The sequence below is a fragment of the Buteo buteo genome, chromosome 13, assembly GCF_964188355.1.
Source record: "Buteo buteo chromosome 13, bButBut1.hap1.1, whole genome shotgun sequence".
Classification (NCBI taxonomy): Eukaryota; Metazoa; Chordata; class Aves; order Accipitriformes; family Accipitridae; genus Buteo; species Buteo buteo.
In genome coordinates, this window is record NC_134183.1 from 12,338,611 (window position 1) to 12,365,989 (window position 27,379).

Genomic DNA, 27,379 nt, shown 5'->3' on the forward strand with positions numbered 1-27,379 from the left:
GAGCCATGCCATTTCCCCACAAATTGCTAACCCGTATCTCCCCAAGTCCTACGCAGCAAGTGATGGACACAGCTGACCAGTAGAGGACAGCTGGTTTCTGGTTTCTGTCCTTGGTGCGAGAGCTCCATTTCCCCCCTCCTGTGGTCCAGGACTGTTGGCTCCAGTGCTGCCCAGCTGATGCCTGCTCTGTTTGCTGGCCATAGGGGAACAATAGGCCCAGGAATTTGAAGAATTGCTGCTTCCATCTTCTTGTTTGAGTTGAAAGAAGTCCAATTTGTAGCTGAACTGCAGCCCTGGCAAAGCCAAGGCCTGCTTTGGAGGTTTGAGCTGATCCTGCCCATGGATCATCACTGATGCTTCTATACAGGTCTGATGGGCACCTGAAAGCTTCCCAGCTTCAGCATACTCCTGCTCATTGGTGGAGGAGCATTGCTTCCTCAGGACATGCTTACGTGACTTAGACCACTTCCCTGCATGCTGCTGCTTGTGTTTTCTGCCACAGCAACCTGATTTTGCCTCCCTCCTCCTGCAGAACAGCTTGTAGTAGGTGTGTTCACCACAGCCTGCATGCACCATCTCAACAGCTGGCTGGGGAGCTCTGCTCTGCAGGATGGTGCTGAACAGGTCCTCAGGCTCCCAACACTGTACATGTTTGGGAAATGCATGTATGGTCACAGCCTCTCAGTGAAGAGGAGCACAGCCATACCTGTATGCTTGTTTAGCTGGAAAGCTGCTGTGGAAATAGTTGCTGGTTTATGCTAACAGTTTGGGGTTCCTCCCCCGTCAGTAACAGCTTTGGCAGCTGCCCTGAGCTCTCTATTACATGCTGCACAAGCTGTGGTTTGCTTTGTGGTCACCATGGCCCCTCTTCTGAGGGTTGTAGCCCAGTACCTGCTTTCCTTTTCCCTTGCACTCAACTGTGCCGTTATGTTTCCTCCTGAGGACACCCAGGCAGGAGCAGAGCTGACTGGGCATCAGCCTCTCCTGACTGCTATCCGGCACAGGCAGGGCAGAGGGCTGCTGTCCCAGTTTTTTGCTGAGTAGCTAAAATATCTGAAATAAAGTACTTCCCCTTCCGAGGTCAGTTTGGAGTTCTGCAGAGGTACAAAGGCCCACTGCTGCAATAAGGACAGCAGCGTGTGATGTCCCATCAGTGCCTGGCTGGCCACAGCCGCTGAGCTGAGCCCCTCATGCAGGTGCACCGCCTGGCTGGCTGGCAGCCGAGTGCTGCGGTGATCTGCCTCCCACAGGACCAGAGTCGTTTCCAGTTCAAAGAATGCCAGCAGTGCCGGTCAGAGCTGCTGTTCCCAAGAAGTGGAGGGACAGGCAGAGGGGCCACAATAGAGAGCATGATTCGGGAACTGTGCGGAGCTGCAGTGTCAGCAGGACAGGCCGTGCTGGGCTCCACACTGGACCATGGGGGGGCTGCGTCTGTCTCTGGGCCCTTGGAGGCGAAATGTCCTCTGGAGGGGAGGTAGCTGGAAATGTAAATCACCCTGCTGGGGCCAGGGAAGGAGGGGTGGGTGTCCCAGATAGGCTCTATGTCCCTGATATGCGTGTCCCTTCCTTGGGGCCACAGGAAGTTTTGGCAGCTGCCTGTGAAGGTGCGGTGTTAGTGGAAAAGCCGTGGCTCACCTGAACTCATGAGCTGGGAGGCAGCTGGCCAGCACTGGAGGGAAGGTATGGTAGCAGTGTCTGTGTGCTCCCTGCCTACAGTATGGACTCACTCAAAGAACAGTTTGAAACCATTGGAAGTGTTCTTGTTCGCAATTAATGTGGCTTTATTATTGATGTGTTGGGCTCCTCTCTTGACAGCAGTTAGTTACAGAGTATTTCACATGGAAATGGGCAAAAGGACAGAACTCAAGGAACTAAATTCAAATAGAAACATGATGCTGAAGAAAAGAATCAGGGCTCTGTTCTTAAAACATTTAGCATAGAAGAAGCTAGGAGCACAAGTTGCCATTTCAATACAGTTAAGACGTTCACTTTTTTAATTATAGGTTTAAAACAGTATTTTGTATCTATTACATACAGGAAGATTACGCGTTGTTGCCCACATGCAGAAACAAGCAAAAGCAGAGTTTAACTGTTTCTCTCTATAGTGTTGTATTACTTCTGGCTCTGGATGGGTTCTGCTGGCTCCTGCAGGCCAAGCAGGGTCAGACTCTTTACAAAGTGGCATTTTTACAAGTCTTTTTCCCCATAGTTTTTTAAGACGGGGGGGTGGGAGAAGGGAGGGGAGGGAGGACGAGGGGAGGAAGATGGAGAGGGAGGGAGAGAAGCTGAAGGCAGAACAGACTGCCACAAAATACTAAAAAAAAGTGTGGAGCCTTGAGGACAGGGAAACTAACTTGTGTAGGATAAAGCTGTCCAAGCAGCATAGCTGCGGAGTGCAGGAGCACAGCACGCAGAGGTTAGGTGTTTTTACTGGAACACGTGCCAATGACCGCACTCCTGCCTGGAGGATGCAGGCACCTTGCAAAGCCTCACTATTACTGCTGCTTAGTCAGAATTGCTTCAAGTTTAAAATTGAGAAAACATTCATGTGTGGGTCTATCTAAAGTTAGTGCATTAGCTTTTACACCTAGCCACGCTTAGGGATCCAGGGATCCAGTCAATGAGGGTCACATTTGTTCCTCTAGTGTCTGGCATCCTGCACCTGCACTGGTTGGCAGCCAGTCCCATTGGCAGGTGAGCCAGGATCTCCCCAAAGCACTGAAAGCAAACCCCCCCAGCAGTGCCTGGGGGAAGCAGGAGCAGGTGTGTTACTGCCTGCGATTGCTTGCCATAACCAACATTCATGGACGCTGATCCCATCGGGTTACAGAGAATGACATTTATTCTTCTGGCAGACACACCGTGATTCCATGGTTAAAATGAATACAGCACAGGGCAGGGATTTGCTAAATCCCTGAGTAAACTCACATGCTCCTAACAAGGGCTGCGTCAAAAGGGCTGGCTGCTCCTAGGGGAGGGGCTGCTAGCCTCAGGCTTTGTCCTGCAGCTGCTGAGTTTTAGGCACAGCCTTGCAGGCTGCAAGCAGAGACCCCTCTTGCTGCCAGCAAGTTCTCTATGGTCTTTTTATGTTGTTGTTTAAATTGCAGCATCTAAGTATTTGTACTGAGAAACCTCTGAACTGACACTAAGAGCACATGGTTTCATGTTAACATGTATAAATTAAAATATTAAATCCACACAAAATGCAGCTTAACATCCAAAAATAAATATATAAATTAAATGCAAAATAAACCATTTCCCTAGAAACTCCATTTTAGTCCTAGGAGCAGGTTTCTAAGCAGCATTTTCTTTATGTCAGCTGCCAGAAAACTAGCACTGGGACTGAAGTGTCCCAGGCAAGCACAACACAGGGTCCTAGGATGCTTATTATGGAGTCACACCTCGGCTCAGGGCCAAGCACAGTGGGTGACACAGCAGATGGAAATACCTTTCAGTTGCATGTCACGCCTTGCAGCATTGCTTTCTATCTCTTCTCTCCTTCCCCAGAGCACACCCTACTGCCACTCTCTTTGCCTTACAGAAAGATAAAAGCCATCCTTGTGATAAGACCCTCTTGCAATGCTCTCAGATGTGGCAAAGGCTCACTGGTGCTGCAAGCTCAGTGCACCTGAGCACTAACGCTCCTGGAACAGCTCTCCCTGCAGGGTCTGGGAGCCCCACAGCTGGAATGGGCTTGCATGCCAAGGAGGCTCTGGGTGACTGTTCAGTAGCAATGATGCACTCATGGCATACAACTACGCTTCTGCCAGGACAGCGAGAGAGCAAGGACATATGCATGCCCACAATAGGTGTGCTAGCAACTGGCTGCGAGCTGCAAGGTGTGGACAGCACAGTTTTGACAGCACCTCACCTATGCTGGCAACAAGAGTCTGGATGTCCCTGCCACAGGTGTGGAGGAACCAAGACCAACTACAATTACTAAACTACTTTCCCCGAGTGTTTTGGGAAGGGGGTTCTCCTTCCCCACACCACAGGTTCTATTCCCCACATCCTGGACACTTTGGGGGACAACAAAAAGCTTGAACACAGCTAAGAGGCTTGGACTGCTGGCATACAGGCAGCGAAGAAACTGCTGCTGCTTGCAAAGCTGGCACACATCAGCTACACCAGCCAGATGCTAGCCTCTCTCAGTATGGCATGCAGGTTGCTCAGCTGCCTCACCACAATCCTCAAGAAAGCCTTTGGTTTACAAGGACAGGGAGGTTTCTCATACATCTTAGGCCAACAGCGGCCAGGGTTGTTTCAGCCCTTCTGCTTTAGCAGGGGCTGTAGTTGTGCGTTTGGATACTCTTTTTGTGTGACTGTTCAGGCAACAGCCCCTCTGTGCCTCCTACTGTCACACTGCTGATGTGCAGGAGTAAGTTGGCCACTCTGTGTGTGCAAAGCTCAAGTTAGCAGGTTAGGAATGTGCTCTTTGTAGCAAAGAACAACAGGCTGAACTCTCCTCTCCCACTGCCACCCCCAAACAAATGTGTCCTTCATCCCAGCTCCTTGAGCATAGTGAGCAGGTGTTGCAGGATGCTGCAACCAAACATGTGGGACAGAAACCTGCAGAGCTGGCAAATGTTGGTCCTGCCTAGTTGGAGTACAGGTCCCCTTGCTCAGAACACCATGTGTATGTTCAGGATGGAAGATGGAAGAATGACCTTCACTGTCATGCTACAGTTGGAGGGTTTTGCCTTCCCTCATCTCCTAAGTGCATTTTCTTTGCAAATTAGTTTTCTTCTCTGCCCCCCCCGCCCCCCATGCACTGTCTACATGCAGCAGCAGCACTTCAGCCCTCACCAGAAAGACGAGGTTCGTGGTGCTACAAGTTAAATGGCAAGGCAGCCAGGAAGAGAGTAGAACAAGCTCTCACAGCAGCAAGGCAGCCAAGATAGTATACAGAAACTGTACAGGCAGCAGAATAAAGCAGGGAAAGTGAAAGTGCCCCTGGCCTGCAACTGCTCTTGCACAAACTCTTAGCTCAGTCCAGAATATTACAGAGCCCTGCACTTCTTTCTCATGGCATCCAGTGCTGAGCTAGATGGATACCCGATTGCCTGACAAATGGGAACCATGTAGAGGACTAAACCAGAGAAGAACTGGACTGTGATTAGATGGTGTCTCTGATGTTGCATCGGTGATTGGAGAGTCAATGGATGAACGCAAAGTGTGGGAGATTTAGAATTCGATCTTACAGGCTGGAAAAGATTCATCCTGCATCACAACAGTACTGCTGCTTGCCAATACCATGATGTTTAGCTCCTGCTGTTTCTCATGGGTCTGTTGGTACCATTCTCGTGTCACCTCAGTATCATGTGTTGGGATCAATGTCACCTGGGAAAAGAAAGCAGCAGGGATGATTGTCTGAGAACAACTGCAGTGACAAACAATACCCATAGGAGCTGAGGCTAAAATTTCCCATTAATTTTGGAACACTGTACCCTTGGTACTGCTTGTTCTATTTAATGTCTTTCAGATGTCAGGTTCTCTAAGGCAGAGCTGGTGCTTTATTTTATGCAGTACCAGCACAATGGTGCTCTGAGCTGGCCGCAAACTGGCAGTACTAGCACCATAATGATGAAAATGGCTGCAGTGTGGAACTCCAGAAACAGCCTTAGAAAGATCCCTCAGTATGAAAAGGAATAATGCTGAGAATGTCACTGTTAATGGCCTGATATTAGACTTTATATGCCTATTGACCTGATGTGCAACTCCAGGACCTTGAAATCTGAGGCTGCTTCATCTGAAAGAACATACACACTTTCTTGTACCTGTTTTCAGAAAGAGTGCCCACCCAGGATGTCCTGCAAACCTGACTAAGCAAGAACTATGTGTAAGAACATTCTGGTTTAAAAGCACCAATAAAAAGTTGCTATCAGATCTTCAGCAAGCAAGGCTAGCAACAAATGCTACTGGGTGTGGGATGCTGTGATGAAAATTCAGACCGTGATGGTGCTTGGTTTTGCTTGAGGATAGGTTTGTTCTGCAGCAGATAAGGAGGAGTATATGATCTCTAAATGCTTCCTCCCCTCAGAAGGATGTGGAAAGGAGGGCATACCTGCTTCCACTCATACCATTTTGCAGGTCTCCTCCTCCTCCTCATGGGTACAAACAGTTACTTTTCTAAGACCATTTGCTTCCTCTTAGCGCACTCCCTCTGGGTATGTTTGTGACACACACCTCCCCAGCCCTTGTGACACAAGGAACATCACACACACTCCTTGGCATTTCCATGACCTACCTGCAGGTTCTCCCCCCACTGAGACTTCCCTTCCAGGAGTGCATCCAACACTGCACGGCTTGGTTCTCCATTGGCTGCATCATTCCCACTCACAACATAATACGATGCTCGAACCCGCTTGAAGAACTCCGGATCTGTGTTCTTTCCACTGCAATGGTTGGGGATGTATGCCAAGTCCACATAGACAGGTGGACCCATGGGCACAGGCAAACTGCTCTTAGGACTATTGGAAGCTTTGGAAAAAAGAGAACAGAAGCTATCAAAACGCTTCTGGAAAGGACAAACACTCAAATTAACAGTGAAGGACTTGAGTTCCAGAAAGGTTTTTCCCTGCAGCTGCAGCAACAAAGGTAAGATTTATCCAGGCTGTGCTGCTCAGAGGTGACCTGGGTGCATTTCTGGGCCAATGCTGTCACGGCTCTTGGGAGGGAAAGGGAGTTCTGCTGTTCTTTGGGGAAGGACTGGAAGGCTTTAGGCTCAGAAGCATTTCCAGGGGAAGAGAATAAAAAAATCTCCATTATTAGCTTTTGCAGGGTTGTCATCCCAAACAATATTTAGTCCTAATTTTTGTTGTTTAATAACCTACATTTGCTAAAGAAACCTGTTCTGATGGCCTTTATATGGTATCCTAGGGTATTACAGTAGTCTTTCTGGAAGCTCCATGCCAGCTTTCTGCCATCCCTGTGAATCGCTACTATTCCAAGGATTCTATTGCTCTTTCCTGCCAACCTTTGGTACCTTTTTTGTCAACCTTTTACGAGATGAGAGATGGTCAAACAAGAGTTGTTTTAGTCAGCAATATATATGCATATATATTCACACACAATCTATAGAAGGACTGTCTCTCCTCTCCCTCCTGCTCTCTGTGGAATCAGAGGCTTCTGTCCACTTTTTCCTTCCATATACTGTCTCCAGGTAGTCTCTTCTGTGAGAAAAAAGCCACTAACTACTAGCGTGGACAACTCGTTGTACTGTCTAGCTGCTACACAAACAAAAAATCCCTACCTGTCTCAGCCAGTCTTACAGATGTCTAGTCCTCATCCCAAGTTATTTGGGCAACTCACAGCACTGCTCCACGCACAACCTCTACATCCTCTGTCTTTGCCTCAACCCTCCTTTCAGACTCACATATCCAGGCACTGCATCTTGCCAGTCCTTTCTGTGCAGCGCCTCTAAGACATGACCATTCTGCACAGACACTCTGCTAATACCTGGCTTTCTCTTGACTGTACCCTATTTGCTTGTCAGCTGTTCATGAACATCAGCTGGCTCAGCCCCTGCTCAGTCCACATTCCTTTGCAGAGCCCTCTCTGGCCTGGCACTACGACCACCTCATTGCTCCAGCTGCTGCTTTTTTCTCGCTCCCCACTACACTGAGCAGCCCCTGCATCAACTGCTTGGCCTGTCCATTGCCCTTGCTGTCACTGACGCTATCTGTCAGTGACACCGATTTGCCTCACCTGAGCTGTATTTGCAACACACACACAGGGGGTCTTTTCAGGTCTTCCCCTTCAGCTGCTCTCGCTCAACAGGAGCTCCCTGCAGCGCCTCTGCAAACCTTCCCCCACTTCTCCTACACCCTCTCTTTGCCACAGTGTCTGCAATGGGCATCTGCTGAGACCACAGCACCTCAGCTATGTTTCAGTTTCTCCATTCTCCCTGGCACTGCCCACCTGCTGGCTCTTGTCTCATACTCAGCATCAATGATCTGGACCAAAGGATTAAGATTTGCCCTGTGTCTGTAAAGTGCCTGGCACTATGGGGTCTCAGCACAGACATAGTGATGATGCAATACTGTACCACCTAATGCTGATATCATCTGGTAGGATACCAGTAGACCACTGGTCTCTGTGCGAACACTTAGCAAGAGGCCACGGGCTGTACAGACACTTGAGGCCAAGTCCCTCTTTCACAGTTTTATTTAGGAAAAAGAGAAGACCTTAGTTTCCAACAGTCAGACTGCCTCTTCAGTGCCCTGTGTGTGGTACTCAGATGTGGGAGCTGTTCCCATCCCATCTCTGCCTAACATTTCAGAGGAAAGGACATATCTGACCATGGCGGTGTCCTGTTATTCTAAGTGACAGCTTTATCCCAGTCCAGCGCAATGCACTTACCCCACTCATAGGCTGAGAGTTTGCCACCTCTTCTTAAAACACACAAATATTTTGTCCTTGAAATGCTGGCATTTCTTTGACAGCACCCACCTCTAAATACCTACTGTCCCTCCACAGATGTAGCCCCTGGGTGGAACTGAATCTTGGCCTATAAAGTTCTAAATTAGGTCTCACAGATCTGTCTCTCTTCAGAGGTGGTTGCATTCGGCTCTACAAAGGTTGAGAGTTTTCCTCACGGCTTTGATCTTTTTAAGTGGTTTGTGTGACAACCTCTCTACCTTATCGCTGCTTATAACTTTTTATGCCTGACTGGGAAGTCCTATTCTCTGTTCTGCTAAACCCAGTGCTTTCTCTCTGTTGAACCTGAAGAGAAAATGCATGCTTAAGGAAGAATTTCTTACCAGGATTTGTTTTGATGCCATTAACAAGGCTCTTGCCAGGGTTGCTATGACTACTCCGGGATAACTCATCCTCTGTGTGAGGAGGCTGTACCAGTGCATTACGTGGTTTGGGCTTCTCTCCTCCATCTCTTTCTTTTTTGGCAGTGACAGATTTTGGAGATTTGTCTGATGGCTGTTTCACAGGAGTGGGTGATCGTTTCCCTTTCACATCTAATTTCCGGGCAGGCGAGGAAGATTTAGGTTTGCTCAAAGGCTTCCTCACACCTTTGTTCTTTTCTTTTATGTCTTTCTTGGAAATTTTATCAGTTCTGCTCATGCTTTGTTCATTTACCAACATATCAGGGTCTACCATGCAGACATCAGGGTGAGGAGGATGGGGATGGGGATCTACCATTGGAACAGGCTGAGGATCATGGCTGGACCTAGAACTGGCATGATGAGCATTCCCAACAGCTTTGTCCACTGGGAGGAAATCGGCATCTTCATCCGAGTCCATGTTGGCATCTGCTGTGATGGACGGACATTCTTCTGTCTCAGGCGGGACATCCGAGTCTGACTGGGAGGTTCCAGAATCACTCACTGATGTTGGAGGCGTTTCCTCCACTGTGGCACTTTGCATGGGGCTACTACCAGTGTGGGGTGGTCTTCCTTGCACTGAAGGATGACCATCCTCCTGTGAGAGGTCACTATCTTCAGAGAGCTCATGAGGGCTCGGGTTGATGAATGAGGGAGAGAGCTCTCCCTTCCTGTGCTTGTATTCACATGAGGAAAATTTCTGTCCACAATCAAAACTGCCTCCTAAACGTGGCTCCATCTCATGGGAAGCATCTCCATGGTCCTCTGTTTTTCCACCCCTCTGCACATGTGGGAAAAAGGGCTGGAAACTGTGTTCAGGGGACATCAGAGAGGAAGGACGGCTCTGCCTCTCTGTGTCCTCTTTGCCTGCGCATGGAGAAAAACTGCTGTCAGAATCAGGACATGTTTTTTCATCTTTTGCCTCTGCTGCATGGTATGTACTTTGGAAAGCTTGCAGACTGGTGCTCACCTCTGTTGGACCATTGGCTGTGGTTTCATCTTCATGTTGATGATGAGGAAATGATGTCAACACATCGGGGAGAGATGTCAGTGTCATCAGCTGTTCTGCAAATTGTGCCTTCTGCTCTGGCCTGCTTACACAGGGTTGCTGTTGTTTCTCTGCAGAGAATGGTGTGGGCTGTAAACTCTGGCACTCCTTTCTGCATGGGGAAATGCTGTCACCCATGCCACTTGTGAATGGAGAACCGTGTTCTTCAGCAAACACAAAGTCTTTGGTTTCAGCTGTATGTGTTTTCATGGCATTATCGGATATCTGTGGAGACACATCCCAAAGACTCCTGGTACCTGGTTCCGCTCCTGCACCTGTGTATGTAGAAAGCATATGGGAGTAGAAACTTTCTGCTGTAGTTGATATGACAGGAGTGGTAGCTTCAGATGAAGGCTCCTCTGACAGGCTGGAAGAGTCATCTTTCAGCTGCTGTTGGGGCACAGACTTTCTTTCCACAGCTTTGGAGAATAACTTATCTTCTTCATATGGACTTAGCGGTGAGAATTTAGTAAAAGATGACTCAAGGCTGCTGATTTTCTCAGAAACCTCCAAGTACTCATCTTTCTTCCCCTGGTCTGAAAGCAAAGCACAAGGAGCCTTTAAAGGAAGAGAGATATCCCCTAAATGGCTTGCTGACGCTTGTTCATGTCTGAACATACTGGATGTTTCCCTCTTTCCTAGCAGGGAGCATTCAAATCCAGAAGAGCTATCCATCAATCTGCCTTCTACTGTTGGGTCCTTTTTGTATGCCTCCTTCTGTCTTCCGGAAGCAGATTTCAAGTATATGGTTTGCTCTTGGCATTCTGAGACCACCGCTGCACTTGGATAATCTGTTACACAGGAATGTAACTCCTTTGTGGATTTTTCAGCAACCTCTCTCTTTTGTGAAGAATCTTGTCTTAAATGGCACATTTCTGAAGCCTGCTCATCTCTGCCTATGTCTGGCAGGTCACTGTAGCCAGCAACATATGTCCCCATGACAGTGGCTGGTGCAGTTTTCATACCTCCATATTCCTCTTTCCACCCTGGATCGGAAGGTGAAGAGGCAGTAGAACTGCGTGAAGTGGACTCCTGGTGCTTGCTTTCCAGAAGGGGTTCTGATACATGAAACTCGTCCATTGCTGAGATGTGTGCATAGACTGTGCCTGCAGCTTCAACAGGGCTGTGCAGTTTAGACTCCTTTTCAGATTTCTCCTTGGCGCCTTTTTCTAACTCTGAGTCACTCATGCTTTCTTCCCCTCGACCTGCTTTCTCATAGTATGTATCCTTGGGATTTGGGATTTCAGATTTCAGGGACAAAGATGGCTGTTCCTGGCTAGACAAAATGATGTTCTCATCTGGACAGGCAGCATCAATATAGGCAGCTGATTTTTCCTGATAAAATGTGTCAGTCATGTCTGTGGGAGAGGCAAATGCTGTGCTTGCGGATGATGGGTGCAGTTCAGAGTCTAGTTCTTCTGGCAAAGCAGAAGACACCTTCAGTTCTTCCTGTCCTTCAGATATCTTAGGCTTATCAGTTTCAGACAAGGGCAAGTATCTTTCATGGATGTCTGTATAGTCAAAGGCTGAATCTGCTTTATCTTTAGGGGATGCTGGCGATGACAACTCCTTCTCAGCAGAGGTATAAAGGCAGGACTCTTCTTCCTTTGCAGAGATGTGAAAACTTTGACCTTTTTGAGAGAGCAGTGCTGTTGCTGGTACCTTGTCAGTGTGACCTGGGCTGTCTGCACCCTTGGGTGTGAAGGGGGAGGGTCCAACTCCAGACACAATTATCTTCTCATAGATGTCAGCATACTTGAAACTTCTTTCATCAGGGTAGGGAGTTGGTTCTCTCTCTTCTTGCTCTTGTCTTGTAGAACTGTCATCACCTCTGGGTCTGCAGACCCCTTCCTCATAGGAATAAGGCTCAGGGGAGCTCCTGGAATAGGTCTCTGGAGGATATGCCACACGGCCGGCAGAACCCACAGCCTCAGCATGGCCCATGGCAGCACTGCTTTTTTGACAAGGGTCTTGCCCTAGAGGAGAGTGTGCACACTGCCCTGACACTGCAGCACTTTCTTCCGGGGACGCTGCTATATATTCATATTCTGCTGGTCTTGTAGATTGCAACAGAGTAGATGCTGCTGCCATCTGCTCTTTTCTTCCTGTAGAGTCATAAAGACCCTCAGTGGATTTGTAGTCATCCTCTTGCTTTCTATCTGACTTATATTTACAGTCTATTTCCTGATACAAACCACTGATGTCCGATTTCTTCTCTGTGTCTTTCGATGGGACTTCTTCCCGTAAAGGTGGCTTGCACTGATCTAACTTGTAAGGCCTTTCTGTTTCTGGTATTGTGTCAATCTCCTTTTCCAGACTGGTAGTTGTTACAGACAGGGGAGATGCCATCAGTGCTTGGTCTAGTGACTTTGCATAGATATCTAGGACAGCTTTCTCCTCATCATCTAAGTAGGAGTAATCATGTTTAGATGTCAACAACAATTCTTGCCTTTCTTTGTTTCCAGTTAATGCTTTGGCCTGACTGTCCTCACCAGAGACATATTGAGAAGACAGAGGAGAACCTTCCATTTGTGTTCTTTCTGGGAGAGTGATGTCAGCAGGAACTGTTTCTGCTTTCTTTGTTTCTGATGTAGGTTTGGCACTCTTCTGTGTGTCTTCTTTGTAATCACACGATTCCATCTTTAAACATTCTGCTTCTGCTTGCAGTAGCACAGGTTTGTCTTCAGCATGACAGAGCTCCTCATCCTCCTCATCCTTGGGTAACTGTCCTCCTCTTCCAGTCTCTCTTCCTTCCTGAAGATACCCATACACTGAACCCCATGCTTCACTTTCTGCTCTTCTCCAGCTGTGACTGCCAGGCACTGCAGGAGATAGGATCTCCTCCTCTCCCATTTTAGGAAGGGATTTTTTTTCATATTCTGGTACCTCATCCAAGAATGTGCTCTCTCTCTCTTTATCATATCTCTGCCGCCTTCCCTGAACAGGGGTCTCCTCCACCTCTTCTGGAAACCACACTTTCTTCTCATAACTTAAATCTTTCATGTAAAAGTCTTCCATTTCTGGAGATTTTTCTTCTTGAGCTTCCTTGAACCTGCAAGATTTTACACCTTCAGTAGAAATGTGTGAAGATGTTTTATCCTCAGTTGGGCTAGAGTCTGTAAAGTGTAAGCCCTTCATATCTGGAGATACTTCCTGAGAGTCCAAGCCTACAGTTCTTCCCCTAAGTGGGTCCTTTTCTGTTGCAGAAAATAAACTGCTGTCATCTGGAGACATTTCTTCAGTTGAAGTATCTCTGGGTGACGTGTCTTTAATTGAGCTACTTTCTGGGCAAGGAAAAGGTTTTGACACTTCTTTTGTGAATTCTTTGGCAGAAATTTTCAGTGGTTTTTCATATGTAGCTGGGCTCTGCTCTGTAAAATCCATGGATTTCACAGCTTCTGAAGGGAATTTGTCAGTGAAGTCAGATGTAGTTTTTTCTTTTGCAGGTATCTCTTCTGTGAAACTAAGAGATTTTATGTCTTCTGGAGAAATTCCTTTAACAAAAAGGTCTGAAGAGATTTCCTTGCTGGGACTCTCAGTGAGAGAAATGGATTTGGTCTCTTCTGGAGAAATGTCTTTAATGGAAACATGAGAAGATTTTTCTTCTTCTGAGGTGTCTCCCGTGAAATACAGCAGTTTTTCTTCTTCAGTAGTCACTCCCTTAACAGAAATATCTGAGGATTTTTCTTTACCAATACTTTCTTCTGTATAAGAAAGTGATTTGGTGTCATCTGGTGAATATTGTGAAGATTTGTCACTTTCAGATTTGCTTTGGCTTGTGAACTGTGGAAGATCCACATTTCCTAGGGATGTTTCTGTGGTAGAGAATGGCTCAAAGGACAAATGTTTTGAAAATCCCATTAAACTTTCTGTCATGGTTTTAGTTCCTTGCTCTTTTTCTGGCTCCAGAAACACATCTGTGCTGGGATGGGGCAGCATGGGACGCTCCTCCTCCTCCTCCCCTATCACCACTGTGTCCTGCTTGTGGTAGGACAGCCAGGGCAGCTCCTCCTTGCCCACTGGTTCTTCCTGCACCTCCTCCCCAGGAGACACTGGAACATCACTGCCCAAGTCCCGCTTGTGCTGTACAGGTCCAGGCACTTCTTTTTCATGTCTGTATTTAGCTGCAGATAGCTCATCTTCTTTGAGAGGTTCACCCTTGGCTCCCTTCACCACAACAGAAGTTTGGCTTTCCAATTTGTTGGCAGCAGCATCTGTTTGTTTTTCAAATAGATCTGAGTCTACTGTTTCTAGTTTTTCCTCCACTGGAGACTGGTGGAAAGGTGTGTGTCCTGCACTAGTGGGGCCAGATGGGGTGGGAGAGGCCATTTTGACTGTACTATCATCAGGACTCATGCATCGTTCTTCAGCCTCTGCAGAATCAACCTGGGAAAGCGGTGTTTCTTCAGTGGATAATGGCAGACCAGAAGTTTGCACCACTTCCGTGGGAACACTGATTAATACATTATCAGGACCTCCTTGATGAGCAAACATGGGGGCATTGTAATGCCCTCTGAGTTTCTCAGGCATTTCAATATTTGGAGTCCCATCTTCTTCTTCCTCTTCATCTTCTGCCTCTTCATTAAGATCCTTTTTTTGAGCTTCCAGTTTTCTCTCTCCTTCTGCTAATGCATGGAAATCTTCAGGGGGTGGAGATTTAAAACATTTGTCTTCCTCCAAGGATGATGTGGGGGAGATTGTGCCAGCAGAGGGAACATAGTCGAGACCTTGGGTTGCTTCAGTCCGAGAGGAGGGCATGCTGTTTACCGTGTCTAGAAGTAAAGAGCTTTTCCCAGTCTCTTCTGTTTGTGGTGCTGTTATAGATGCAACCGATTGATCTTCTGCTACTGAAGTTGCAAAAGATGAAAGCTTATCACATTCTGTAATGGAGGTAGCAGAGGATATATGTTCCTCCTCAGCTAGAGGTGCTGCCACAATGTTTGTAGGATATGCCAGGATTTCAGACTCCTGGCCAGCATAGCCTTTGGCTGAAAGGTCAGCAGTAGGCATGGCCTGTATTCCATGTATTGCTTCAAAAGAGCCTGGGTGGTCAGGAACAGAAATGTCATAGGCATTGACATCATACTTCAAGTGTGGGATCCTCTCTTCCTGTTCATCATGTATTTCTTCATCAGAGATGGTCTGCTCTGTTTCTGAGTAGCCTGGGATAGTTTCATCTTGGATATATGAAACATGTTCTGCTGTTGCTCCTGCTGGGACTGGCAGACTGCTCAGATATGACTCTTCCTTTGTTACGTCCTTTCCAAGTAACTTGTTTTTCTCAACCATGTCACTAAAATCTTTTTCCTTTTCTGCAGTGGTAAATATTTTGTCCTCCCTCTCATCCTGATTCAGCTCATAGAAGTCTCTATTCTTTTCCACCTTCTCCTCTGCCTTCATGTGCTGCCCTTCCTTTTCTTCCAGTTCTGCCTTTTCTATCACATCTTGTCTCTTTTCCTTCTCAGCCTCTTCCTGTGCCTCTGTCCCCTCAGTATACTTTTCACAAGTCTTTTTTTCTGCTTCCCTCTGTTTTCTGTCCAAAGAGATTTTCTCCTCTTCCTCCTTTTCTTCCTCTCTGAACGCTGATGACTGAACACCCTTTGCTAAGGGGTCTGTCTGTGATGGTACTTGTTCTTTGTCTGGAACCAGCTGAACTTCCTTGTCCTGCTCAGCTTTTCCCTCACAGTATCTCATGTCATGATTTTCATCTATTGTTCTTCTTTCATCCTCTATTTCTTCAGCATGACCTGCTCTCAGTTCTAGCTGATGGACTGCCTTTTCCTCTGCTGGTGATTCTTTTTCCATATCAGTAGTGGTTATTCCCTGATCAGGAATGTCTGTTTTCAAAATCAGATCCACTTCAAGGCAACTCTGAGCAATCATGTCAGCAGAGTCTTTTATCTCTGTTTCAGGTAGTCTCATAATCTTATCACTAATCTCAATATCAGACATTTCCTGAGTCACCTGCAGGGCCCCTTTCTCCTCGTGCTTCAGTTCCTCAAAGTCCTTTGTAAGATCTTCTGGTGAAGACAGGACTAACCTCTGTTCAGCTATGGAAGTCTCTCCTGGCTCCACCTGTACAGGTGCCTTCTCCATTGGTGATGTCTTCAAGTCAGCAGGTACTTCCTTTTCAGGTTTAACTTTGATCTTCTCAGTTTTGAGTCTGCCTGGAACTTTTGCCTTGTATAACGTTTTTCTTACTTCTGGGGTAAATGGTTTTAAGTCTGGTTTAGAAATTTTTTTGGGCTCTGGTTTGGTTTCTTTCTTTTTATCCTCTTTCTTTGAATCTTTTTTTTCCTCTTTCTTTCCATCATCTTTTTTTAAGTCTTTTTTCTCCTTCTTAATCTCTTTCTTTTCTTTGTCTTTCTTCTCCTCCAGTTTGGATACTTTCTCTTTGAGATGCTTTTTTCCAACCTTGTCTTTTGACAATTTTCTTTTCTCAGCTTTGAGAGCATCACTTGTTTCTGTCTTCACCTTTTCATGTTTAACAGGTTTCTCAGGAATTTTCTCTGAGTGTTCTTTAACCTTTTTCTCAATTTTAGTATCCTTTATGACTTCTGGTTTTACCTCCTTAATCCCCTCCTCAACTGCCTCTTCTTTCTTAGCTTGCTTTGTCACAGATGGCTTGGGTGAAGATTTAAGACTCTCTTTACTGTCAGTTCTTTGTTTAATTTTGGTCTGCTTCAGCACAGGTGGAGGTATTCCAGAAGTGATATCTTTCTGAGTAGCCACTGGGTACCTCAGAAAATCCAGATGCTTGAGTTTCTCAAGACCTTCCAGTATCTTATTTTGAGGAGCATTTCCAGGAAACAAAACCCTTACAATTTTCTCTGTTGGGCTAGCTGGAAGCCATACCACTAGGGCTGTGATGGATGTGAGATAGGGAACAGAAATTTCACCTTCCTTCCCACTTGCAAGAATTATGCCAGTTTTTGCTTTACTATTACCAGCCCATTTCTGCATTAAAAACTGCATTTCTTTACTGTCCTTGACAGGATTCAGTATATACATGTCCAGCTTACCCACTCCCATTTTGTGGAAAAGTGTGATAGGTTCAATGGTACTGCTCACCACCCTGTAGAGAGGCTCTGATTTAATGCCTAGTCTGTTGAGATACTGCAGTGTCAGACAAGCTTCTTCGATGCTCCTCTTTACTTTCATGGACGATTCAGGCATCTTCAGTTTTTCAGGAACATTAAAAAAAACCACCCCTAGCTCAGGAGAAATTAGGTTCTTCATCCAGTCGCTGTAGTTGGTAGAGCCTTGGGATTGTTCCTCTTCTTGCTCAGCAACTTTCCTCTGCAGCAGCCCATTGATGCCAGGTAGGTTGTCTGCACCAATGTGGGTGAGCAGGATTGAGTCAATCCTATCCAAGTGCCTTACAAGCTTCCAGAAGCAAGATTTCCTGTCAGAGCCACCATCCACAAGGATGTTAAACCCATTTACAGCAAAGAGAGCAGAATCACCTCTTCCACCAGGGAATATGTAGCAGCAGGGTTTGGAAAGCTTCAAAAAGCCCCCTGAAGTGGGTGGCTCCAGGAGATCAAATGGAGATGGCACATCAACTGTCTCAGAGACGTATTCTGCAAACTCAGACACCCCATCCATTTCTGGCAGAACTGGATCAGGATTCAGTTTCAGATTAATAATTTCCTGAAATCGAGGATGCCCAAGGTTGCTCCAGTCTCCTTCTCCCAAGCACGACACAGTAAGGGAGGCCTTGATATCTGAATCAGTGTTGCTAAGAATCTGGGTGACCTAATGAGACAAGCACAGACAAATAAAGGTCAAATAGAGCTCTGAGACCAATTCAGCACTTAAAAAAAAATAGCCAGTTAATGCAGAAATACTGAAAATGCCATGAGCACTTTACTGACAGGAAACATTGGGGATAGATTAAATAGTCCAAAAGCCCGTTGCAAATAGATGCATGGGGCCATGTTCTGCTCTCTTTTGAAATTCTTAACATTGATGGGCTGTTATGCTTCCTGACTGTTGGGAATGCATGGTGACAAGACCTCAGGAAAGAAAATGAAAGCAGGAACTGCCTTGTCCTCTTTCCTTACTTCTTCCTATTTAACCTGTGATATCAGTCCCTGGCTTGGGCTCAAAAGCAGCAGTTTCTTTTGGATTTGTGATTTCTAACCCTGAGATACCCTTTTCAGTGCTAAGCATCATTGTCTGAACTTATCCTCGCTCATTGGCTAGTGAATGATCACATAGCACTTTGTGCAGTTTTAGTGTCATAGGACTTTCTTTTTTATTCAGATTTATTTTCTTTCCTGGGACCTATTTTGAAAGTCGTGACTCCATCTCTGATAGACATACAGGGTTGGGGACATGCTACATGACTAATAAGTAGAACTAAGGTCGATATAATTTCCAAGGCTCCTTAGAGCTATGCTGAACATATCCCAAGCAAAGAAGCATTAAACCTCGGACTTCCTAAGTATCTGGAATGAGATTAGTACACTTCTTTACACTGTGTTCTCCTGCTTATACAGGCCTTAATTGACTAGTTAGTGTCCAAATAAATGGGTACCGGAAATAAATGAGAACAATCAGCCTAAAAGAAATGAAGGTGGGCAGATTTGCTATGTAATTACAGCAACAATGATATCAATTGTCAAAATACCACCCAGCCATTCCTGCAGCAACTGTACATTCAGTCAGATGGAGACATTCTAAACATCTGGCACACAATGATCAGTGGAAGTAGGTCTTATCAAAAACTGAAGCAGCATATCTGTATTGGCAACAAGCACCAAAAGAAAGAGTTTAAAGCCTCTGAAGAAAGCTATAGTACACCTAGCTAAGATAATTAGCATTGCAGCAGAGGTTCAGAGACGTCCTATAAGGTTTTAAAGACCCCACTGGACAAAGCCCTGAGCAATCTTGTCTAAATTCAGTGCTGACCCTGCTCTGTGTGGGAGGTTGGGCTACAGACCTCTCAAGTGCCCTTCCAATCTGAATGATTCTGCAATTCTACAATTAAATAATGACATTTGTAGTTATTTAATCATCATGTAGTTATCTAATCAGCATTTATTCATCCCCTTGTAATCTTTACACACCCTTAATGAACACTGAACCTTGTGAACAGCTTATACTTGCTGGGCTGATTGTGAAATGAAGAGAAATATCCACATTTACTAGAGTGATGATGGCCTCTGCTGGCTGTTTTTTGGAAGCTGCCCACAGATATTCTAAGGCCTGCTTTAAGAAATTCTGAGCGTCTGCCCACTGCAGAGCCAGTCTGGAAGGTTATTTCAAGCTGAGTACCTAAAGGTGGACGCTTTTCCACGCTTGTCACCTTGGAAAACTTAAGCCAGGAAGTTAAAGCAAGATGTCCAAGACTATAGCATGAATTATTTATGGTGTGCCATTTTTTGCTGGATTTGAAGCCCATCCCTCTATGGATCTGCCACCTGAAGGAGCGGTGTGGGCTGCATTGCTCTGTCATGGACTCTGTGAACAGCAGGGACATGCTGGCTTACTGCTCACACTCACCTCTGGGTCTGAAAGTATCTCAGCAAACTTCTGGTAAGTGAAGGTCCCTGTCTGCAGGATCAAGTCTCCTTCCTGGTCTGAGCTCTGACCACAGAAGATCAGTAGCTTGTGGGCTGATGAATCACACACCAGTGAACGGACCTGTTACCATGAGACAGAGTGTTGCAGTCAAAAAGTTACCTGTATTCCTCATCAGCACCCAGAAACCCAATCACATGGACAGGCAATACTTATGCATTATTCACAAATAGTCAAAACATAAGTTTTCTACATACAAGAGAATAAGTTATTGAAGAGGGAAGACACTGCTACTGCCTGCCCAACACAGCTCTGTGTCACATCATAATTCATGTTGAGAAAGTAGGCCAATGCTAAGAGAAAATGTTTGGTGTTACACTGCCATGTAAGAGGTTGGCACATTTAGACTCTCATCAAACTAGAATGCTCGAGGTTCAGAAGCCCTCCACCTTGTTTGCTAGGAAGCTCTACAAGCTCCTGAGAAATCCATAAAATCGGGCAATTCTAAGGCACTAACTCTTCCGGGAGGCAGCTCATTACTAAAGGGCTAGCACACAAGGAACCATACACTCTCATGTGTTTCTTTGTCTAGCAGTAAATTCTGTCACAGAATACTGGTTACTGCATATACCTTGTTGGCAAGACCAGAACACCTGGCCACTTCACCACAACTTGCAGCAGAACGGCAGCATGTTCGAACTCTCCAGAAGGTACAAAGTGTGATGATCATGACCTCTATGTCAAGCAAGGGCAGGAGAGCTGATGTAGAGAAAACCTGCTGGCATCTGGTCCTTACCTCAGACACAATGCTGTCCACATTGGGATTTACCAGGATCACTGTCTCCAGGGTATCACTCCGGTGATGGAGGGTTCTTTGGCCTGGGGAGAGGCAAGAGATTAGACAGGATGGGAGAAGGCGATGAGACAGTATCTGCCTACTGACGTTTTAGCCTTAAAAATTCCACTTCAGCATGGCTGTGATTGCAAGGCTTCAGCTTGCATTTTAGACCCAATTTAATACCCGGATCTCATAGAACAAAGCAAACTCTTTTCAGTAACAAGGGAAAAAGTCCTAGTTCTGGATCAGCACAATTTGCAACTCAACTCCAACGTGTTCTGAAGTCCACAGTGCCAGGCATATCAAGCTGCCCGCTTGTGCCAGACAGCTGTGCCCCGTAAACGCTGGTACAGACCAATTATTCCCTCCAGACAGAAGTATCTTGCCTCATTGCAGCTACCATGGAGAGGTATCTCTGGATGTTGTCCAAGCCTTAGTCACTATAAGGCTTTGTGAGCCAGCTGGTGCGTGCTAACTCACTCTTCATTAGAGTGGTGCAGCACTAATAATGAATGTCTCATCATTCTTAATAAGTTTTTTCTCCTATGAAGTGTTTTTCTTCAATCCAAATGTGCACCCCTAGAGGTAAACTGCTGCTATGGGAACCACCTCGATGGTTGTTGTAGAAGAATGCTTGTTCTCCTGTCTCTCTCCTGTGAGAGTCACAAACAGGCACCCAGACAGGAATCTGCTCTCTCTATATATTTAGGCAAAAAATAAAGAGCCAAATAAGACCAAACAAGGGCCTGGTAGTGCAAAAAGCACTTTGTGTGCTCACCTTGGCATGGGCATTACATGGATATTTGGCAAAATATTGACATAATGCCTGGGCCCTATTAATTTATTAGAAAGAACAGTGGTGACTGCCTGCCATCCTGAAAGGTGGGGCTAGAGCCACCATTGTGTACCCACATCAAACAGGTCTGGGAAGCAGGATGATGTACAGGACCTGCCTGCAGCATTTCCCTTGACACTGCAGGCAGCACATAATTTTTTGGATTCTGGTCTTTGCAAATACCTACCTGCGGACATTATATCCACTCTACAAGCCAGGCACTTGGAACTTAACTGTTGGAATGTATAATTTACAGGGTTTAAATCTCTGATAGGCTTTAACCCCTCATATAGACTGGAAGGCCACAGATCTTCACTGAAAATGGGCATCTATTTCTATTTTTCATCTTCCAGACAACTGTTGCTCTCTGACAGTGTTGTTCTTTCCACCCTCTCTACTCCACAACCTCCCATCAGCTCTCTTTCTAGGCAGATCTCAATCCTTCTAAAATAGCTTTATCAAACTGGCATTTCAAAGAAAGACACCAAAAGGACACAAAAAAAAAGAAGTCCGAAAAAGGCCAATACCTGGTATAGCTTTAATCAAACTCAGTTTACTGGGATGTTTTACTCTGGCTGCCAGCAATTAAGTATAAACCAGACAGATATGCCCAGAAGGCAACTTTCAGCCCAAAATGAGAGCAGCTCTAAGGTCTCAGCAGAACTATTTATATTCTGCATCTCTAGCTTCTCTCTGAACTTGTGTTCTTTCAGTTTGTCTAAAAATGGTCCCTCCAGACTAACACAAAAGCATCACTGTGCAGAGCAAATGCTTGCACTGAGTTCAGTGGCATTTCTGCCAGCTGATGTGGGATGTGGTGTATGGATGGGAGAAGCTGGGAACCAAGCCCCTGCACAAAGAAGGAAGGCTGCAAGTGAGCCCGTGGGGAGCAGTGTGGGAGGGTGGCAGGTGGTGCAGATGAGGAAGGCTCAGGAAGTGTTCTGGGCCATGCACTGCAGCCAAAAGAAGCAAAAACCTACTCATCCTCAAGGTAATGGTAATTGTAAAGGCATTGCTGATACCTCAGCATTGCTTAGATCCCAACGGCAAACACAAGGAAGTATGTCATTTCCTCACTGATTGCATCGTGCAGTTTTCACACAGCTCACCCCACACCAGGACCTCCACTCACATGCTGCTCAGAGCATCCAGTACAGAAGCGATCTGCTCCCATTTTTCAAAAGTAGGTCTGGGACAAAGTGAAACCCATGCCATTCCCCAGGCTTCAACTTCTGCCACCTTGCTGCCTATACATCCCAGACAGACTTTTTTGGCAGTTGTTACCCACATCACTTCTTAGAGAACACAGCTTGGTGTACAGAACTAACACCAGCAGTCTCTTCCTTGTGCCATGTGAAAGGAAGGCTCTCAGGCACAGTGTAGTCAGTCACTGGTGCCCAGCATGTGGGCATCCTTCCAGGCACCAGGTGCCAAGGTGCTGCAGAGGCAACGCCAGCCTGAGGGCTGCAGGCTGGGCAGCGCTTGGTGGACAATGCCAGCTGTACAGGGAAAGGGGCCTGTCTGCAGGACTAACAAGCATGCAAATACTGCTGCTCTTTGCCATTTCTGTGGTTCAAGCCCAAGCAGCTGAGCTGTCACTGCTGAGACTGCTAAACAAAGCACGGCTGGTTAGCATTCTGCTCGAATCCTCCCCCCCCCCAGGGGCTGTCCCCTTCATGCTTGAAAGAAAGAGAAGGGTTCAAGCTGCAGGGCCAGCAGCTGCTGGCAGATGGAAGGTAGGAATAGTGAAGTACTGAGTCTTGTGAAGGGCCATGAAGATGATTAAGGGACGGAAGCATTTTCATATGAGGTAAGGCTGAGCACGCTAAGACTGTTTAGGCTGGAAAAGAGAAGGCTTGGGGTGGGGGAGGGATCTTATCAATATGTATGATGGGGGCAGTGAAGACGAGGATGCATTTCCTCTGCACTCTCAGTAGTGCCCAGTGACAGGACCAGAGGCAAGAGGCACAAATTAAGACACATGCAATTCCATCTGAACACACGAAAACACTTCTTTTACTGTGAGGGTGGTCAAACACTGGATGAGGTTGTGGAGTTTCCATCCTCAGATATACTCAAAACCCAACTGGACACAGTCCTGGGAAATCTGCACTAGCTGACCCTTCTTGAGCAGGTGGGATTGGACTAGATGATCTCAATAGGTCCCTTCCAACCTACGATTCAGTGATTCTGTGACTCTATGAAGCAGTGCAGCCCTCCAGAGCTTTGCTCCTGGTCTGCTGTTGGGCTGATTCCCTTTCTTCAGTTGCAGCAGTTGGTTCTCAGAAGGATACAGGAGTGCAGCCATACAGACAGGCCATTTCTAGAAACACTGAATCACTGCACACACACACAGAGATGCACTCCAAAACTGTTCTTCAACTTAATTCAGAGATAAAGCAGAACAGCACACAAACTCCAGGCTGAACTGCAACCTGTGAGTGAGAGGGCAACACAGTGACCTAACCCAGCTTGTGAACTCACCAGGGTGAGTGCCCCAGCCCCTGCTCACAGCCAGGCTGCTAGCAGCTGCCTCCCCCAGCTCAGTGACAGTTGCACCCCTGTACATGACAGAGCAAATGCTGGGCTGTGCCCAGCTGAGGAAATACCCATCATCCCAAAGTCTCTTTGAATCCAAGTGCTCATCAGTCTGAGGAGCCCATTGCTGGCTGCTTTCTCTATACAGGCCTGCAGAAGCAGCTGCACAGACAAAGGATTTAAACACAGACTGGGGCATCCTTCTCCTTACTAACAAAAATTATGTGCAACAGAAATGAGTAGCGGTGCGACTGACATTGCAGACACAGTGATTGAAAGCACACTGTTCAGGTCATTGCCAGATATTTGTCCTTACTAGAGCCCTATCACAGAGAAATGCATGCCTGGAAATACAACTGAAAATGACAAAATCCCTTAATTACATTTACCAGTATGAGGAATATCCTTCTCAGGTTCCTGAAGACTGCTGTCTTCAACTTGCCTGGAGCAAACATCTGACCATAGCTCTCTGACCACGGATCTCCAGGTGCATTCAGAACACAGATCCCTGACCCCGCTCAGCCCTCTCAAACTATGCTCACAAGCTGCTACGTTAAATGAAATAATCTCTCCCCCAGTAACTGTGGGAGTAAACTTCATTAGCATTGAGTTTCTCATTTTGTAGGAATCTTCACTTCATGTGTTCAGGCACATTCTGATTACTGCAGTCCCCACAACGCCCGTGCACTTCCAGAGAACATTTCTATCCATCATGTCCCCACCAAGGCAGAAAGTCTCCAGTCTTTACCATCTGTTCCTTAAGAGGAGAGTTTCTCTAGTCCCTCATAACCACTGTCACCTATCCCTGAAACTCTTCTAGTTCTGCTGTGGCCATTAGGATCAGTAAGAGCAGAAGTATACAAGGTGAGAAGAAACACAAAAGATTCACAGGGTGACATTATTGTATTTTCTTTATTATTCCCCATCCTATTTTTTTATGTATCATAACATAACCTGACACTAGCTTTGTACCAAATAAAGATCTTCAGTTAGGAGTACACAGTGACATCCAAATCTCACCCTGCCATGACACTATTGATTGAGCCCTTATAAGGAGTCTGGAAGGTTGAATTTTTCTAGTGTGCTTGATTTTGTGTTTTTTGATAATGAATTTAACGGGACATCATGATGACTACTCAATTTAGTTGCAGAAGTTCCTCACAGTCTTTTCTAGATATAAGTGACTGAGTCATCTACAAATTTAGCCACCTCCATGTTCATTCCAACCCCTTTCCTCAACATTACTATATTGATCAGCTTTATATTTAGTAGGAAATCATGAAGCCCTTGTATTTTACCTCTGCATGCTGCACAAATTTGACCATATATTTGTTTTCTAATTTGTTTTCTGTCTCTTAGGTAGTTTTTGACTTATGCATTAGCTGCCTTTTACATACACAAAGTGCTTGCTGCATAACATATGTAAAGATTTAATATACAAATGCACCTTATTAATGACCTCACTGAAATTTCAGAAAACAGACAGAGGCATTCGCCATTTCCATATAGATCATGTTACTTACCATTGTGCAGAAGTAATATCACCTTCATCCTGAAGAACCACAGAGGGCACACATAATGCTCTCTTTCTACACGGCAGCCACCTCTTGAATGGCAGTCAGCAGGAACTGGCCATGGAGGCATTACACACAAATGTCCCAGAGGTGATGAACAACAGTTGCTCTAGGCAATACTAGAGGAACTTCCATGGCTAATACTGAGGGGGCATTTCAGGATATGCAGACTGAACTCATGGATCATTAGTGGGGAGGGAGGAAAAGTCAGATTATTTTTTTTAAGAGTATGTATAGCTTACATACTAGAGAGGCTGAGGGGTGACCTCATTGCAGTCTACAGCTTCCTCAAGGGGGGCAGCGGAGGGGGAGGTGCTGATCTCCTCTCTCTGGTGACCAGCAGTAAGACACAAGCAAATGGAATGAAGCTGCATCAGGGTAAGTTCAGATTGGACATTAGGAAAAGGTTCTTCACTGAGAGGGTGGTCAGTCACTGCAACAAGCTCCCCAGGGAAGTGGTTGCAGCACCAAGCCCCTCAGAGTTCATGGAGCATCTAGACGAAGCTCTTAGTCACATGGTTTAGTTTTAGCTAGTCCTGTGAGGAGCAGGGAGTTGGACTCAATCCTTATGGGTCCCTTCCAACTTGAGATATTCTACGATTATGTGGCCCATTGAGTGTAGAATTAATTTGGTTATGGTGGAGGATAGCAAGTGATGAGCAAAGCTACTTAGATTTTGAAGTCGGTGTGAATTAACTATCCAGGGCTGTCTACATGCACAAAGAGATAGAGGGTGAGAGAACGAAGGACCAGACACGGTGGTTTTAGTGATTAGCAGTCAAGCAAAGAGGACTATGCAGGGAGGTCAGTCTAGGCTAAAACAAAGGACAGCGCTCTAGGGTAACCATGTGACAAACAGGATGCCCAAGAAAGAGATGATCCTAGAAGCAGACAGATGGCTGTGGAGGCAGAAAAGGAGGTCATGCTGCCAATACAGATCCTTGTATGCGATGTGTTTTGTCATTCTAATTGAAAGCACCTAAAAATCCCTGTAGCTGAATAATAAATTCTGGGCAAGGAAAGCTGCAAGAGCTGCTGCTTTAATCTTTCAGACCATTAAACCTCAGAGGTCTTATTTTTCTGTTGATCAGAACTGGAAGAACCATGGTTACAACTCACCGTGCTGAAATCAGAGACCAAGGGTCAGGGCAGTGGGACCTAGGTTCTCATTTTTGTGAATTACGATCACCTAGGCCAGAACACTAGAGTCATCTTTTGAGGAAGAGACTGTGCCAAAGTCAGTTGTGATGCTCTGACTGGTACACCAAATAGTAATGAACATAAGGGCCACAAAGATGATTAAAGGACTGGCACATCTCTGATGAGAGGAGGGCTGAGAGGTTGGACTGTTTAGCCTGGAAAGGAGAAAGCTCAGGGGAGGGATCTTAGTAATGTTTGTACATATCTGATGACAGGGTGTAAAGTCTGGGCTGCAGAGCTTTCAGGACCTTGCCATACAGAGGATGGAGGCTGTTCATCTGACCGCATAAAAACCAATCCTCTCCCCCTCCAGGGAGCATTCTTTATTCCTCATTACCTCCCTTGTCCTTCCTAGATCCTTTGCCTCCTTTGTCCCTATGATTATTTGGGCTTACCAGGCCAAGTTCTACCTGTAAAGCAAACATCAGTAGTACATTGATTAAAAATACCAGTTTCACAGTCTGGACATGTTATCAAGGCACACAAGCCCCAGTGATTAAAAACCAGCTCTTCCTAACTTTCTGATCTCTTACCTGATGTTATGAACATACCTCTTCAGAGTGGCACTTCTGAAAAGACTCTTCTTACAAGGAGATCCTAGATATGCTATGGTTCAGTACCTTTTGCTACACTTTAGCAAAGAGGTGGGCCTGGTATTATGTGGTCTTCCAGATGCTCTGTTGAAAAAAGTCCACCTCTAAAGACAGTCAAACCGTGCATGAGGGTTCTCAGAGTGCATATATTTGCCTAATTAACATGAGCTAGTGCAAGCTGAAAGACTGCCATTTCCTTCATTCTGAAATTACATCATAACGCTGAGATAGTAACTGACTCTTTCATTCTGAGGCTGTGAAGTCTCCAACCGCAGCTTCTTCAGTGCCAATGGGAGAAAAAGGATCCAGCCCCAAATGGTGTCCATTCAGAGAAAATGAAACAATGCATCCATTCACAAACACTCTAGGACTGTACTGAGTACAGCAA

General features: G+C 46.0%; 1 protein-coding gene across 2 annotated transcripts; it reads right to left on the reverse strand.

Moving 5' to 3' along the window:
• Positions 1 to 1,755: 1,755 nt before the first annotated feature.
• Positions 1,756 to 20,333, reverse strand: MAP1A (microtubule associated protein 1A). Of its 2 annotated transcripts, XM_075044794.1 has the most exons (5): positions 20,210 to 20,333; positions 19,396 to 19,536; positions 8,763 to 17,643; positions 6,248 to 6,480; positions 1,756 to 5,340 (listed from the first exon to the last, which is right to left on the reverse strand). In XM_075044794.1, exons 3-5 carry the CDS (start codon positions 17,491 to 17,493, stop codon positions 5,185 to 5,187), a joined length of 9,120 nt encoding a protein of 3,039 aa, XP_074900895.1. In that variant the 5' UTR covers positions 17,494 to 17,643; positions 19,396 to 19,536; positions 20,210 to 20,333; the 3' UTR covers positions 1,756 to 5,184. The 2 variants fall into 2 exon arrangements, with proteins under 2 accessions (XP_074900895.1, XP_074900896.1); XM_075044795.1 differs by lacking the exons at positions 1,756 to 5,340; positions 6,248 to 6,480; positions 19,396 to 19,536; positions 20,210 to 20,333 and having other exon boundaries at positions 9,441 to 9,704; positions 9,808 to 17,630.
• Between the last annotated feature and the right edge of the window lie 7,046 nt (positions 20,334 to 27,379).